This window comes from Tribolium castaneum, chromosome 8 (assembly GCF_031307605.1).
Source record: "Tribolium castaneum strain GA2 chromosome 8, icTriCast1.1, whole genome shotgun sequence".
Lineage (NCBI taxonomy): Eukaryota > Metazoa > Arthropoda > Insecta > Coleoptera > Tenebrionidae > Tribolium > Tribolium castaneum.
Genome location: NC_087401.1, coordinates 14,978,157 through 14,996,537, shown reverse-complemented (window position 1 = coordinate 14,996,537; position 18,381 = coordinate 14,978,157). Strand labels below are relative to the sequence as shown.

Here is an 18,381-nt window from a genome sequence, read left to right as displayed (position 1 = left end):
AAATAAATTAGACTTTAAAATTTTCAAATTAAAATCTATTTTTTGTGCCATTTTTTGCTTCCTCAGAAATTTTTTGTGCCATTTTTTGCTCCCCCCACCTATTTTTTGCGCCATTTTTTGTTACCTATCTACACAAAAAATTCAACAAAAAATGAAAATCACAATTTTTACAATTTTTAAAAAAATTAGTGTGAAAAATTTTTAAATTTTTAGTTTTCATTTTCAAAAAAATTCGGCGAGGAAAAATTTTTTGCTCCCCCCCCCCCCACCTATTGTTTGCGCAATTTTTTGTTACCTATCTACACAAAAAATTCAACAAAAAATGAAAATCACAATTTTTTAAATTTTTAAATGTAGTGTGAAAAATTTTTAAATTTTTAGTTTTCATTTTCAAACCAAATAAATTCGGTGAGGAAAAATAAACACCAGACAAATGTTTCATAATGACTTTATTGTTTTCAACAATGACATGATATCCAATTCTTTGATATGTCTGACAAAATATAGGTCTTAAAATCCTACAAAATGGGTCTTCATTGCATCGTTATGTACAATCGGTTAGTAAAAATATTTAGTACTACGAATAACAAACAGAATAACCTACCATATCCCTACAAAGAATACACGTTTAGTAAGAAAAACCTCGACAATACATTATAAATCCTTTAAATACATAATTATTGGTCAGCCATCGACACACATGTTTCTAATAAAATTGTTGCTTGTTGTATTTCCAAAGTTTGATTACTTCTACACAGTCATGAGGGAAAAATGACTGAAATGAGATGACCACCGTTCTCAAACGAAAATGAAGGCATGTTCGGCTTCGCAATTTTTCGCCGTGCAGGACCGGTCTGGCTCAGCCTGCGCCCGCAGCCATTTGCCGTGGCAATGGGGCGCCGAAAGGGCCGAAAAACGCGTAGTCCGGCCCTCCACGCCATGGCCTTGGCAGCGCCAACCCAGGTTCTGGTGCAGCGCCTCCGACTCGCACCGGACACAAACCCTCTCACCTAAATTTTACATTAAAGCAAACACTTAACATTATTAAAACCCACCTTCTTTCAACGCGTTGTAATTCGGCTCTTTGCGGCAAGCTTTTGACGCTTTGACGATCTGGAACTCCACGCAGTATCTGGAAGTAGTAACAAATATTTGCCGTTTTTTTAAGCGACCACAACATCAAACAAAACTTGAAAAAACCTCGAACAATACATCAAACTAGCTAAAACCCGATAGCCCCCGATCTATCATCGTCGGTGTCTCATCCAGGGCTTAGTTTCCGCACATAAAGACGTTGTCGCTCGTTAATTATTACAGAAATGGTCGACTGGGATCAAGGGGGCTATTAAAATAAGCGTCTGAAGAATCTTCCCCGGGTCGTAATAAATTTCAACTCGACCTAACGTAGGTCCGCATTCCGGCATCGATTAATAAAGTCCGCAACGATTGACGAACGACACTGACGCGGCACGATAACAAAAACAAAAGAATGCGGGTCGATAGTGCGGATGCATGCCTGAGAAATGGGAGTTTTCGGAAGTTGGAATTGAATTTCGATGCTGGAAGGGATTTTAATTGATTGGAAAACATGACACGGGGCTAACACATCGTTCAAGTTTAGAGCAATTCATTAAAAACAATCGTCTCTCCTCAAATTTCCAAATTTTGACAAAAATCTAAAAGTACCAGCCTCAGAACCATTCCCCGTGCTTGCCACTCTATACTTTTGTTCTGAAAGGCACAAGGAACGTCTCCACCAAATTTGGTCACTCTAGGGCCATTCTGTCCAAATGACCTTGAAACTTTCGTAAGCTCATAACTCGCGCATTTTTGACGTTAATTCAAATTGCAAACCGGTACCGCTTCCAGACGTCTAAATCTATCCACTCCGGCCAACAAAAACTGTGTTTTACGTTATAAATGCAAAATAAAGAGACTGGAAACAATGGTATTTGAAATCTGTTTTTATGTAATTTTAAGATCATATCGTCGAATTTTTGCATTTTTATTGTCAATTAACTCACGTAAAAAGATAACCCCTGAATGATTTATACAGCGCCTATCTATAATTGGCAATGGCACTTCTCAATTATTCATTTCGGTCACGTGTTTGCGGCCCGAAATCGTCGAACCAATGAACCGACTGTGTATACAGGACCGGACGTTTTGATAAATGCATCAATTTCCTCCGTTGCTGGGTCCATATTTCAGTTCCGGCCCTGTCTGACACCGACCACATTTCATCTATAAGAATTCACCAGTTGATTGTCTCTCAGTCATCGATTCCGACTCTTTTATTATTCACGTTTCGTAAAACCAGACGCGTATTTTGTTTCATTTTTGATGTATTAAGGGTGCTCCGGTCCCGACTAAGTAATTTTAATATTCATGAGTGCAAGCAAGCAAGTTGCCGACTCGACTCATACAACTTCTCTATTTGCTCGTGTAGACACACGCGATTATTAGAGGTGCACGAAGCTGATACTCGGAGATATTTAATAAGGATAAAGTGTGTAATACCGGCCTGGAAAATCGAAAGCTAAGGCGGCTCTCTAAGCTCAACTTTAAACTTCCACGGCGATATTGCGGCAATTACGACAAAAAATTTAATTCAACACTATCAACTTATCGTGCAACATATTGTGCAAAAATCCTTTGTCAATTTTATAGACATAATCTCCTAATTTCCTATTCAATTCGCTACTTGTAGGGAAATTGCGCCTCATGGAAAATGCATTTCGTATTACCTAGAAACCCACAATGCAAATCCTTTGCATGCTGAACAGTCGTTCTTTTAAATTATTGAGATATTTCATTGCTTTTATGCAACTGTTTCGTATCAAAGCACAAAATTATGCATAATAAACTGAGTAAATACACATATTTGCAATTGAAATTGCTCCAGAGGGCTCAAAAACGACCAAGAAACGTTTCATAAGTGTATATTTTGACGTAGAAATGCACTAAAAATGCGTGTGCCGGATTTGGTGACTCTGGGACAAGTCTGTCCAAATGACCTTGAAAACTTTAATAGTTCGAAACTTGTACATTTTTCAACGAAACGAATCGTGCAACATGTCAGGCGTTTACTGTCGATAAAAGCTAGCCAGTGCGTATAAAAAAATAAGTTTTAATCAAAACCTGATCATGTGAGAGGTAAACATTTCTCTCCCTTTCTGTCGGTTGTTGGTAAGTCATTAAGCCGTCCGTGTGGACTGGCTGACTTTGCACTTTGAAATCGGATCAATCTAGATAGCTGAAGTAAAGTTCATGAAGTCGCACCCTCTAGAGTGCAAAAGCCATATAAGCTCGACTCGGACAAGATAGACATTCCGGCCGACGAAACTGAATATTTTAAATGCTTCGGACGTCGACTTATATGGCCGCCCTAACCCTCATGAAAACGGAGCAACAAGTTGGATTAATCACGACAAGGGTGGACATAGCGCAAAAACTGGGGATTTTCTGGCACCCAGGTGTGCAAACTTGGATAAAAACAAATTTCTGAGGAATCACACCTCCGAGGATTGACGGACTTGTAACTTTATAAAAACTTGCGTTTTTATGGAATTTGTCACCGGCGTGATGTCGTTATCGCCTCATGTTTGTTCCAAAGCCAGCCAAGCGTCATAGTTTCCAACTCGACGTCAAACGTTTTCGAAATACATGAAAGTGTAATTAATAACGTTATTAGTCGGATCCAGATACGTGCACGGTCGGCTTAACGGAAAGCGATAAATTTTACGTTACATCGACGCCTCGAATACACTCATCCGTCAGCGGGAGCTGATGTTCGAAAACACGCCACCGTTTAGTTGCTCGATTTTTAACATACTTTTTGCAAACTCTATCAATTCAGTTAATTTAGTCATATCTTGTCTCAGAGTCATTATTTCCAACTGCCAGTGCATACTTTGCTTACCAAGCATACAAAGAACGTTTGTACCAAATTTGGTCGCCCTGGGACCAACTTGTCCAGGTGACCTTGAAAATTTCTAAAACGTCGTAATTTGTTTATTTTTCAAGTTGTTTCGATTTGCGAGCACTTAAACAAATCGAGATGGCAACTACAATGTGTTATATAAAAAAATTAGTAAAAAAAAAGAAGTGAGGCGGTTTTTTTTTTAAAAATCTGGCGTTAAAGCTGCGCTTTTTTGGTCGTCGGCGGACGTGTCGTAGTCAAATACCGGCGGTTCCTTTGCGGACCGTAACGAGGGAAATAATTACGCCATGATACACGACCGCTAATGAAAACATAGCGCTCCGTTGTGGTCGCATTAGCCACCCTCTCCACATTGTGTATACAGCGTGAATTAATTAAAATGACCGCGGCTGGTCGTCGCTTACACGATGTGAATTAGACGCCGTGGCGGCGTTATTAAGTCACACCGGGGGTGATTAATATGACGAAACGTCCGGGGGGCTGATGACAGTAAAACACCTCATGTGGCATTAATTATTGCACAAGTTCCCACAAGGGGTGGCAACAATTTCCATTCCGCGACTTCCGAAAGCTTGATTAGGGTTTATCGTTGCGCAATTAAGGAGCAAGAAAGTGGAAAAAATCCAACAATAACGGCCATAAAACACAAAGAGAGCCATCGAATGAATATTTAACAGCTCGTAACTGCGGCCCGTCTTTAATTTTTGACGCTCGGCTCACATCTCGAATCGAAATTACGCTCACTTTTTCACAGTAATATCGAGTTCGCGAGGCAATTTTCAACCAAACAAACTAACATCGCTCCACGCCACCTCGATCCGTATTGACGATAACTCCAGAAAGATGAGAGCTTTCTCCCGAATCGAGTTATCTCAGGAAAATCCACGACACGTCGCGAACAATCATCGAAGACGCATGTAAATGTTGCTTTTTTAGCGTATCGGAAAATCAAAGCCGACTGAGAGTAATTGGCACAATCATGGACGAGCACGTACAACCACCTACCGGCCGGAAAACGTGTCTTACACGAATATGGCCAGGTCTAATCAAATTACGGCCAGAGATAAACACAGGGATACCAGCCGCAGGCTAATAATTAAAGGATTGTTGCGCACCGGTGCTGGATATCGACTTCCCGGGGATTTTGTCATGGGAATTCCCAAAATTACGAGCCCCACAATCGTTACTTGTGATTATCAGTGCATACTTTATTTCACAAGCGCATAAGTAATACTTCCACCAAATTTGGTCGTCCTGGGACAATTCTGTCCAAATGACCTTGAAACTTTCAAATGCCCGTATCGTGCTTATTTTCAAAAATTATTCAATTTTTTAAACATGTAAACGATTCAAAACGTTCAGATCTATTCGCCTCCGCCCATTTTTACGTTAAATTTGGTCACAAAAAATTACTAGTAACAAAAATGTCAGATCTTGTCTCAGACGCGTTACTTATCGTTGACAGTGCATACTTTACGTCACAGACGCTCAAAGATTATCTCCACTAAATTTAGTCGTCCTAGGATGAGTTTGTCCAAATGACCTTGAAATTTTTAAATGCCGATATTTGGATTATTTTTCGATAAAATCGGGCCTGAGTGATTCGGGCCGACTAATGAACGCGTTGTTGTGCTTATTATTTTTCCAGGTCGGTCATAAATCACTTCATAATCTTTACACGTGTACAATTTAATCTCAATGATAGATTATCCAAGTTGAAATTAATTGATCGATGGTCGTCGTAGCAAGGCTTAAAACTAATTCGGCAGTTTATAAGCGCGAAACGTCACAATATAACCGAGCGAATGTTTTTTATGTTTCGGCCGAGAAAACCATGAATGAATGCGTAATATAAAGTGTTATATATACGCGGCAGAAGGGTGCGTTTATGGGCACTTACGTTTTTTCAGGATCGTATTGAGGATACGCTTCCGGGTCTCTCAATCGTAAGTTCTTCCTTATATCGCTGGTGGCGTTCGCCGTCCGACTGTGCGAGAGCGAGCCAGGTAGAAGCATTGCGATTTCTGTAAAAGAAGAAAAACTCTAATTATAAAGCAAGCTGTGTAAAATCGCCCCGCTATCTTGATGAATGTGCGTAAGAGCGGGCGCTAATCTTGATGTATCGTGTGTAAATGGGCATTTTTTCCGTCCGAAACGCCGCCTACAGGTGCTTCCGATCGCGCCGCCCCTGATTTATAACCCTTACCGGACCGGAGGGTGTGATTTATGCGTTTTTGTGCGGCCGTTCAACCTTAGCCACATTGAATGAAAATGTGGCCTAATTTCATTAATTATCAAGGAAATTCAATCGAGTGGAGGTGTCATCTTTGCGTCACGTGCCGTCAAAGCGCCGATTTATCAGTTAACGCTCCGACGGCCCTTTTGTTTTTATTAATTAAACAGCGTCAAAGCCGACTACGATGTCACTTCGAGCCGGCGAGCCGAAAATTCAATCGCTAAATAACTAGAAAAAACAAATTTTTCCATTCGGTTTCGATCGAAACAGCGGTCGGGATTTGCACTTGGCGTATTTCGAATAAAGATAAGGTAATAATTTACAGAAAGCTCGAGTGCTGAGACGCAACGTCCGGTTAATAAAGCCCCCGTAAACTTAATGAAACTTTTCCAATATGGAGCTCAGATTTCGAGATCAAACATAAGCTAGGGCGCCGAGTGAATATAAAGAAGTTGTCGATGGAGCCGTCCCACATTAATAACTACCACGTGATTTACAACACTTTCGGTTTTAATTAAAAACCGGAGAGAGACATCGAAAAATCGAAAAGCAACACGCTTTAAATTATTCCATTTGTAGGCAAATATCCGAGTTAAACTTCCATTTCGTGTTTGAGTTTTGTGCAATTTTAATTGTGAAGCACCTCAGAGACGCGCCTTTATCTCTCTGCGTTAAGTAAACGGCAAGGGGGCTGAATTTATTGTGTGTTGAGTCAGCGAAATGATTTCGCCCGATAATAACTTTACGAAATTAAATTCCTGCAAAACTATGGCAGAAAATTTCACAATGAATCGTTTGACGTGCCGCAAGGTGACTTGTGTCCGTTAATAAGCGAGTTATTAACCCCCAAAAATTCCAAGGTCATTTGGACAAACTGGTGCTAGAGCGCCCAAATTTGGTACATGAGCTCGTATGGTGTTTCTGAGCCAAAGTATAGAATTTAGTCCGATTATTACAAGCATTGCATAATTCATGAGCCATCCAACAAGACACACGTAGGCAAAACACACACTTTAATCAATCCGGGGCGGCGGTGAATTGTGGAGACGAATTGTTACAAGAGTTGGAAGTTGTAGTTAGGAGAGCGAGCGTCTGGTTGAGAGAAGAAGAAAATTAAAGTTAGCATTAGTGCAGTAATTTAAGTGTTGGCAACTGTATTGCGAGCTTTTCGATTAAATTCCCTTCGAATTCGTCTGCGTTCGCGCGATAAAAACATCATATTTGCGGGCGGTCGCTAACAATAAAGACGTTTTCCGTTTGTCTTTTGACGGAAAAAATCCCAAGGAACCACAGCGATAAGAACCCGGCCAGGAGAGCAGTTTGACACAACACAAAAGAAAGATTTATAGGTAAACTTGTTAGCCAATTTACGGACCTTTCGGTCGGAGTTTCGAGATGTTTTAGTGTTTCACAGCCACCGCCGGCCCTGATAGCTGTCACCAACTCGGCCTAACTTTTATTTATCCGAATGCGGGGCCGATTCAATTATTCACCAGAGGGTCGGAATTACGAGCTGGGTTACCCGGCCAAAAACCCAACTAGTTTTTTTATTACTATTTTCAAATGATTTAAATATTGTTGGAATCTCTTGGAATTTTAACGGTTTGTTGATTATTAAGCCGCTATAAAACCGGCCCTAAAATCCGAAGAATTCGACCCTGTCTGGGTGTCCCATAAATCGGTCGTAAACGATAATTGGGATTAATTGCAACGCTAACTAGACAAGCCATTTACAATGTAAACAACATGTCGGCCATCCATTATAACAATGGAGATGTCCGGTCGATGGGAGGTTTTTTCTTGTCTTTTGGTGTGACTTGGGGTCGTTGTGTCAATGCACTTCTCAATGCATGGATGTGCGTGATGTAAATTTAGTCGGCTGGGTATTTATAGGACTGCAGGACCGGCGTTTGTTTCATTGAATAATAAATAATCGCGGCTTCTGGGGGAAACGTTTTTTATATTTGTAGATATACAGGATGTCTCAATCAAGTGAGGACTCATTTTTTTGCAAAAATATGCTCACAAATGCCCAATTTTTGACGAAATTTTTAAAATAATTTTTATTTTTTCAAAAAAATATAGGGTACTTTTTAAAAAAAAAAATGTGATTTTTCGACGAAATTTTCAGAAATTAATTACTTTTTGCATGGAAAACCTACATAAACGTTCGAAAAACGCTAAAAAACCGCTATGTCCTACTCAATTTTGCAATTTTTAAAGTAATTTTTGAGAAATTTTCGCAAAATAATTAAGTTTCCGGTGTAATAAGTTTATTTTCGAACCAGTTTCGATCAGTTTAGCAAAATTTGGTAAAAAACTGCGTTTTTATCTCAAAAACATGCTTAAATGCTCGAAAAGACGCAAACTTTTTTGACGTAATTTTTGAAAATAATTACGTGCTTCGCTATAAAAGACTGCGATTTATGCTTTTTGGTGGTTTCACGTTCCTGTTCAAGCACATCTCTCAAAACACTGAGTTTTTAACTCAAAAATAATGTGTAATTCTAAAATTTTTGACCAAATTTTGTGCTATTTTGAAATTTTCGGTACAAAAAATTTGCACAAACTCTAAAAATAAGACCATTTTCAATTCAGTTTTGTTATTTCGCCGATATTTTTCAAAATGTTTCGCAAAATAATTGAATTTTCAGTTCGGTTTAACAAAAATTTTGAAAAATTTCTTTTTAAACCAAAAAAATTTTGACGTAACTTCTCAAAAGTTGCTAAAACATTGATAATATGGAAAATATAAATGTTTGACTTTTGCTATCTAATAATTGTCCGTTCTAATTTCAACTAATCTCAAAAAAAAACAAAGTGTAACGTAATAATCGACCAAATTTGACGATTTTTTGGATAACTTTCGAACACATTTTGTGAAATAATGGAATTTTTAGCCGAAAAATGGATAATCACTGATGAAAAATTAGCTGAAACAATTTGTAAAGTTCTATATTTTGGCCGATATCTTCTGAACGGTTAGTCGTAGCGATCTGATTCTTGCGGATTTGGATTCTGTCGATCATTTTACGTTAGAAACACTCAATGATAAGGAAATAATAGGCAATTTTTTGGAACCAATAAAATAAAATCTAGTATTTTGTGGATATGTAAGGCCCGTTGTGTCATGTATTTTGGCCAAAACACGGATTGAAAGGAAAAAAAATAAAAAACAGTTTGTTCATTCTAAATATTGTTTTGTTTTTCAATTATTTCCACAACGTAAGCCTCAAAACCTGTTGACAATGAAAACATTTTTATTTTCGCGGATGAGTAAAATGTGTTTTTGGTTTAGCTTTAGCATAAATGGTGGTTTATGCTGGTAAAAAAAATGTTAGATAATTGTGTAAAAACTTATTTGTAATTTGTTAAAAAAAATTCAATAATAAAGCTATTGAAATGGCTGTTTTACTACATAACACAGTCTTGTGTAAGCTTGGGTTGTTACCTAATTGTCATTATAATTTTCGCCCCATTACTCTCATAACACAAACGCAACAGCAGCCCCATAACCGCCGCAAAATTCAAAGTTAGTAGCTTTCAAGACGCACTAAAACAGAGCCCGGTGTGCGTTCTCACCCTCCTATTACGCACGACAAATTTATGCCGACATTATTTTGGCCCGAAGGCGCGTTATCATAATGCCGCCGAAAAACTCACAGGTATTGGACGAAAACGCGCCCAAAGTACACACAACAAAAGGACGATTATCGGCCCTAAACCTTCTAAGTAGTTTTCCGAAGCGAAAAACGGCTTATCCCAAATGCAAATTTGATTCACTGCGACCCAGATCGGCTCTCATTATCTCCCCTATTTATTTATTCCCCGAACTTTCGCAAAAATCAATTAAAAAACAATAACAGAATTTTTTTACTCCCATCTTCTGTAGCTCAGTTATTAAAAAAAACACAAATTAGACATTAAAATTAAAAGAAATAATAAAAACATAATTTTATTGCAATAAATTTCATTACAAAAACAAACAAATAACAACACAAACTACGTTTTGTCAAAAACATAAAATTATCTATTTCACAAAAAGCTATAAAGAAATTGAACTTAAATATTGTTCTAAATTCGCTGTTGTAAAATTAGTTTTTTTTTCCGTAAGAATTTCGCAAGAATGAAAGAATGATAAACCGGAGCCCGGTTATAACGAACTCCGAAAATTTATCAAAATTCGTTCGAGTTCGTTATATCTAGAGACCGGATTTTTAACAAAAACTAGAAATTAGGTAATAAAATCTGGTTATTTAGAATACATTTTTTTATTAATTCCTACTACAGAAAAAATAAACAAAAATTACACAAACTACGTTATATCAAAAAAAAATATATTACACAAACAAGCTATAAAGAAGTTGAACTTAAATATTGTTCTAAATTCGCTTTTGTTAAATTAGTATGTTTTTCCGTAAAAATTTCGTATGAATGAAAGAATGATAAACTAAAAAACTATAGAACAGCAAAGTAAGAACATTAAGAAATTGGAAAACTGAAATTATAAGACAGTGAAACAACGAAAAACTGAAAAAATTAGGAAATGAATATGAAATATGGGAAACTAAGAAACTAAAAAGCTGAAATACTGAGAATAAACTTAAAAACTGTTTGATTGAAACAGTAAGAAACTATGAGATTGAAAGACTGGAAGCCTGAGAACATGAAAAATAAGAAGTTTGTTAAAAGTTGAATAACTTGAAAAAGTTAAATAGAACACCCAATTTTTTGCTTTTGCTTCTCAAAGATCATTAAATTGTCTAAATAAAAACATAACCCATAAATTTCAAATGCCCAAGTTAATGACTAAAAAAATAAAGATTTTTGACCTAATTTGGTACATTTTTGCGTTTTGTGAGGGAATCTTGCGAAACAATTGAGTTTTTGCTGAAAAACTTGCGAAATGTTTGAGTTTGAACACAAACCAATTGCGAGAAACAATCTCAAAAACAAATCGATCCACAATTTATCCACGATTTTTGAACCCAAGTGTAATAGAAAACGTGAAATTTTCTTAGAAAACAGCGAAATTCCAGGTGGTTTGGCCGACATTTACAAAATAATCAAACAACAATTTTTTGCTCAGTTTTAATCGCCTTATGATTGGTCTGTTTTAGAGATGGGAGTGCAATATTTCTCCGATATCCAATGACAAACGCTTTAATCGTCTTGCAATTTTTTGTGCACCAGAAAACAAGTAGGAGGTGATTTTTATATTTTTATTGGTCATTCACTCATTCTTGGGACAAATGAGACACCAGTGGACCGGTTTAAGGGCTGGTCTTTCTCACAGAGCGGGATTTCGCCTTAAATGCGAATAAATGGTCGATTCTGCTTAGTTATTGAAATAATTTGATTTATTTGGACGAAAACACACTTTTTTATTATTTAATTATCACACTCTGTATAATCAAAAAATATGTATTCTTGAAATGAGTTCTAGAGTATAAATAACGTCGACTATTTAATGCCGAATCAAAATAAGACGAAATCGTGGCTTTGTCAGATTTTCTTCGCCTGCACATGCTCTCGAATAATTCTCGACTTTCGCTCAAAATACACACTTATTTGTAAACGGAAGCTTTCATGTCAACTGTTGTTGCATTCAGCAGACACCCGACCAAACCGTCGTCGCATATTCCAAGTTCCTATAATTAGACAACTCGGTCTCTGCGAGTCGACTAATCAACTAATTAAAATTATTGGATCAAAGCTTTCGGTCATTGTTTCACCTCCTCCTCCTCCTCCCCGTCCGGATTTTTCCGGTTTAATACAATGTTGAGAAACTCCACCGGATTTCCCTAATGTGTGTTGAGGGAATGTTCGTTGCATCGGCCATAAATCTACAACGTCGACTCGAAACTCTTCTACCTACTTCAACAGAAATGGACTGCCAGAAGTAATAGCAATATTTCATTTTTTATCGTGAAAGTAAACAACAAAACGACAAAAGTGTGATTTAGGACGCGCGAATTTGAATTTTTCATTAGCGCGAAATGAAAACATATTTTCGTGCACACCCTGTATGACGCAAATAAATAAAAATTGCTCCAAACGTGTGCGAATTTGCTGGCAAGTCAGTGAAAGTCAGGCTAAGCTGAGCTAAAAACTCACTAAATAATTTGCCGGTAGCGTTTTATTGATTGGCACATTTTTCATCCATCCATAAGACGAAGACTTGGGTAGGAAATTATGTATTATTTTTGCGTTTTTTTCAAAATTTATTCACGTTTTTAATCTAGTATCTCAATTATTTATTAAATTTTCGTCAAAAATTACACACAAAATCGCCCATTTGGTTAAAAATGTTATTACACTTAGTTTATTAAATTATTAGATTACAAAAGTCAATCATTTTTTTCCATATTTTCATATTTGTCAAAAATTTTCCATTAAAAAAAAAACAGTTTTTCCCAAAATTTTATGAATGGCATTTTTCATCTAGAAACTCAATTATTTTGCGAAATATTTTCAAAAAATTCGGTAAAATAACAGAATTGAGTCGAAAATAAAGTTTATGGTTAGTCTTGCACTTATTTCCTTTCAATTAAGTGTTTCTAACGTAGAATGACAGGCGGAATCCAAATCTGCAAGAATCAGATCGCTACGACTAACAGTTCAGAAGATATCGGTCAAAATAGAGAAAACTTTACAAATTGTTTCAACTAAATTTTCACCAATGACTATCCATTTTTCGGACTTATTTCCTATTAATTAAGTGTTTCTAACGTAGAATAACCGGCGGAATCCAAATCTGCAAGAATCAAGTCGCTACTACTAACCGTTTCGAAAATATGGTCAAAACTTTAGTCTTCCTAGAATTTGTGATAAACAAATTTTCTATTTTATTTTACAATATTTCACAATTATTTCATTAAAACCGAGTGTTTCTCACGTAAAATGACCGGCGAAATCCAAATCTGCAAGAATCAAGTCGCTACTACTAACCGTTTCGAAAATATCGTCAAAAATTTTGTCTTCGTACAATTTGTGATAAACAAACTTTCTTTTTTATTTTACAATATTTCACAGTTATTTCCTTAAAGTCGAGTGTTTCTAACGTAAAATGACCGGCGAAATCCAAATCTGCAAGAATCAAGTCGCTACTACTAACCGTTTCGAAAATATCGTCAAAACTTTAGTCTTCCTAGAATTTGTGATAAACAAATTTTCTTTTTTATTTTACAATATTTCACAATTATTTCATTAAAACCGAGTGTTTCTAACGTAAAATGACCGGCGAAATCCAAATCTGCAAGAATCAAGTCGCTACTACTAACCGTTTCGAAAATATCGTCAAAAATTTTGTCTTCGTACAATTTGTGATAAACAAACTTTCTTTTTTATTTTACAATATTTCACAGTTATTTCCTTAAAGTCGAGTGTTTCTAACGTAAAATGACCGGCGAAATCCAAATCTGCAAGAATCAAGTCGCTACTACTAACCGTTTCGAAAATATCGTCAAAACTTTAGTCTTCCTAGAATTTGTGATAAACAAATTTTCTTTTTTATTTTACAATATTTCACAATTATTTCATTAAAACCGAGTGTTTCTAACGTAAAATGACCGGCGAAATCCAAATCTGCAAGAATCAAGTCGCTACTACTAACCGTTTCGAAAATATCGTCAAAAATTTTGTCTTCGTACAATTTGTGATAAACAAACTTTCTTTTCTATTTTACAATATTTCACAGTTATTTCCTTAAAGTCGAGTGTTTCTAACGTAAAATGACCGGCGAAATCCAAATCTGCAAGAATCAAGTCGCTACTACTAACCGTTTCGAAAATATCGTCAAAACTTTAGTCTTCCTAGAATTTGTGATAAACAAATTTTCTTTTTTATTTTACAATATTTCACAATTATTTCATTAAAACCGAGTGTTTCTAACGTAAAATGACCGGCGGAATCCAAATCTGTAAGAATCAAGTCGCTAAGACTAACCGTTTGGAAAATATCGTCAAAAATTTAGTCTTCCTAGAATTTGTGATAAATAAACTTTCTTTTTTATTTTACAATATTTCACAGTTATTTCCTTAAAATCGAGTGTTTCTAACGTAAAATGACCGGCGGAATCCAAATCTGTAAGAAGCAAGTCGCTACTACTAACCGTTTGGAAAATATCGCCAAAAATTTAATCTTCCTAGAATTAGTGATAAACAAAGTTTCTTTTGTATTTTACAATATTTCACAGTTATTTCCTTAAAACCGAGTGTTTCTAACGTAAAATGACCGGCGGAATCCAAATCTGCAAAAATCAAGTCGTTACTACTAACCGTTTGGAAAATATGGTCAAAACTTTAGTCTTCCTAGAATTTGTGATAAATAAACTTTCTTTTTTATTTTATAATATTTCACAGTCATTTCCTTAAAACCGAGTGTTTCTAACGTAAAATGGCCGGCGGAATCCAAATCTGTCGGAATCAAGTTGCTACTACTAACCGTTTCGAAAATATCGTCAAAAATTTTGTCTTCCTAGAATTAGTGATAAACAAAGTTTCTTTTGTATTTTACAATATTTCACAGTTATTTCCTTAAAACCGAGTGTTTCTAACGTAAAATGACCGGCGGAATCCAAATCTGCAAAAAGCAAGTCGTTACTAGTAACCGTTTGGAAAATATCGTCAAAAATTTAGTCTTCCTAGAATTTGTGATAAATAAACTTTCTTTTTTATTTTACAATATTTCACAGTTATTTCTTTAAAACCGCGTGTTTTTAACGTAAAATGACCGGCGGAATCCAAATCTGCAAAAATCAAGTCGTTACTACTAACCGTTTCGAAAATATCGTCAAAAATTTAGTCTTCCTAGAATTTGTGATAAATAAACTTTCTTTTTTATTTTACAATATTTCACAGTTATTTCTTTAAAACCGCGTGTTTTTAACGTAAAATGATCGGCGGAATCCAAATCTGTAAGAATCAAGTCGCTAAGACTAACCGTTTGGAAAATATCGTCAATTCCATTCCATTTTGACGGACGGGACACAAATTTTTAGATTTTATTTTCAGTTTTTACGAACGTTGTCAATAGAAGCGAATTTTTGTTTATAGAAACTTTGTTGTTTGCAATGTACAATTAGAGCAACATTTTTAAAATTTGAAATACGAGCAAAAAAAGTAACTGATGACGGACGGGACACAAAACAGACCTCACATTTTTACCGTCGAAAAATCATTATAAAATTCTGTTAATTTAAAAGGCACTAATCCAACAACTATTTTTAAAGTAAAATGTGCAACGACTTCTGATTAATTTACTTTTTGTTTACACATGACGGACGGGACAAAAAATCTTTCAAATGAAAATAGCTCAAAAAAATTGATTCAGACTCGCTTCTTGCAGGTCTTGCTTAACAACATCAGAAATAAGAATATTTTGTTTGCGATAACGGACGGGACAGCAAAAGTTATAAAAATAAAAAGATCTCAAGTTGATCGAAAATTTTTACTGTTTCTTTCAAACTCAATACAAGAATGTTTTGCACAGTTTTCTAACACTGCTACCCTTAAAAATGCAAAAAAAATCATTAAATTTTCCGTTATTCTGTCCAACAAAAAGAAATGGCGAAATATTTGACTCTTATTTTTACGGACTCTAACGTATCTCTTTGTGAGAATCGGGGTAAAAATAAAAGAAATCTGCAAGAATCAGATCGCTACGACTAACCGTTCAAGTCAAGGAAAAAAAAGGAATCGGCACAAGTGTGGCGTAAAGCGTCCGTGTTTATCAATTAATTCGCTCGTCGATAATTTCCCAAACAAACGCGTGCAAATTGGTTTAATAAAATGTTCGGTTCGGGGTTTCATACCGCTAATGGTCGCGACTCGATTAGCCTTTTAAAAGGGTAAAAGTTAATGGAAAATGAATTCCCGGCCGGTTTTACTAGCCCATAAGACCTAATTTAATTGTTAACGACGTAATGGTAGATTGAATTATGGGCGTATGGTCGGATAACGAAGTAATTAATCCATCAGTGACCGGTCGCACTTGATTATGGGGAGGTGGAGGTTGCGATGATTAATGTCGATGATTAGTCCGCAAAATCGATTGTGTTCTACGCCACTGGTTACCGCCCCCGGTCACGTATTTCAAACTTTGGGCGAGTTATTTAATAAAATATTAGGAAAAAATTTAAATGCCCCAACTTGCATAAAAATACCACACGGTGTCTGCTCCGTGTTATTTATGCTCGAGATTTTGCGCCGTTATACAGGGTGTGTATAACGACAAAGTGGTGTTGTTGTTTTTTGGCGCAAAACAACAAACGGAAAATAAATGGAAAAGCCGCCCCCATCAGTTCGTGTGACGGGCGTAAATTGAATATTGATATTTTTCTGAGAGGGCGGTGGAATTCGATTCTTGTTTGTTTTATCGAGCGCATCACTGCACATGCAATGCCGCCCCTCGGTGGCGGCTGGCGGCGCGGTCGCCGCTTTTTAGGCCATTGGCATTAATCGAATTATGTTGCGGTTTGGGGGCGCATTATCGCAATTACGGACCTGCGACAAGGAGTAGTAATTGTTGTGACAGGGAGGCAAACATCGAAGAATGAGGTTAAATAAAATTTTTAAATTGAGTTTGACTCAAGATGAGGGAAGTTTGAAACGGCTATGCAACTATAACACATGGTGAATAACTTTCGACAAGTTTGATTTAATTAGTTTGAAATCCCTTAAGACGGGATACTTATGAAAGTATCGGAATGTTTAAAATCGATAGTTGGTGACTCGGGGGATTTGGAAAAGCTTTGTTTCGATGATTTCGCACAGCAAACACGACGAGGATTGGTTTCAAGGTTCGTGATTTTTCAATAAAAAATATCGAATGGGAAACCTGAAACTAATAATTGCTGAAAACATGAAATATTGCTGCCAAAATGATTTAAAACTACAAGCATGGCCTGAAAGAATCAAAGATTTTTTTTAATATTTCAATACTTTTAATTTCTTTGCTTTTTATTTTTATTAGTCTGTCTAAAAGTTGTAATCAATTTTCTTCATGATTTTTCAGTATTTTCCAGTTATTTCCTTAGCATTGAGCGTTTTTAACGTAAAATGACCGGCGGAATCCAAATCTGCAAGAATCAAGTCGCTACTACTAACCGTTTCGAAAATATCGTCAAAAATTTAGTCTTCCTAGAATTTGTGATAAATAAAGTTTCTTTTTTATTTTACAATATTTCACAGTTATTTCCTTAAAATCGAGTGTTCCTAAGGTAAAATGACCGGCGGAATCCAAATCTGCAAGAATCAAGTCGCTACTACTAACCGTTTCGAAAATATCGTCAAAAATTTAGTCTTCCTAGAATTTGTGATAAATAAACTTTCTTTTTTATTTTACAATATTTCACAGTTATTTCCTTAAAATCGAGTGTTCCTAAGGTAGAATGACCGGCGGAATCCAAATCTGCAAGAATCAAGTCGCTAGGACTAACTGTTTGGAAAATATCGTCAAAAATTTAGTCTTCCTAGAATTTATGATAAGCAAAGTTTCTTTTTTATTTTACAATATTTCACAGTTATTTCCTTAAAATCGAGTGTTTCTAACGTAAATTGACCGTCGGAATCCAAATCTGCAAGAATCAAGTCGCTAGGACTAACCGTTTGGAAAATATCGTCAAAAATTTAGTCTTCCTAGAATGTGATAAATAAACTTTCTTTTTTATTTTACAATATTTCACAGTTATTTCCTTAAAATCGAGTGTTTCTAACGTAAATTGACCGGCGGAATCCAAATCTGCAAGAATCAAGTCGCTAGGACTAACCGTTTGGAAAATATCGTCAATTCCATTCCATTTTGTCGGACGGGACACAAATTTTTAGATTTTATTTTCAGTTTTTACGAACAGTGTAATAAAAGTAAATTTTTCTTTATAGGAACTTTGTTGTTTGGAATCTACAATTAGAGCAACATTTTTAAAATTTGAAATACGAGCAAAAAAAGTAGTTGATGACGGACGGGACACAAAAAAGACCTCACATTTTTAGCGTTGAAAAATCATTATAAAATTATGTTAATTTAAAAGGCACTTATCCAACAACTATTTTTAAAATAAAATGTGCATCTGCTTAATTTACTTTTTGTTTACACATGACGGACGGGACAAAAAATCTTTCAAATGACAATAGCTCAAAAAAATTGATTCAGACTTGCTGCTTGCAGGTCTTGCTTAACAACGTCAGAAATAAGAATATTT

At 35.9% G+C, this 18,381-nt stretch overlaps 1 protein-coding gene across 1 annotated transcript in view; it reads right to left on the bottom strand.

Moving 5' to 3' along the window:
* Positions 1-432: 432 nt before the first annotated feature.
* Positions 433-18,381, bottom strand: part of vex (vexed) — a 69,709-nt gene continuing 51,760 nt past the window's right edge. The window contains exons 3-5 of the mRNA XM_968542.4: positions 5,844-5,967; positions 1,056-1,132; positions 433-1,010 (exon numbers count right to left, since the gene is read on the bottom strand). Coding sequence (XP_973635.1) covers positions 799-1,010; positions 1,056-1,132; positions 5,844-5,967 — 413 coding nt within the window. The 3' untranslated portion in view covers positions 433-798. The remainder of the gene's footprint in view (positions 1,011-1,055; positions 1,133-5,843; positions 5,968-18,381) is intronic.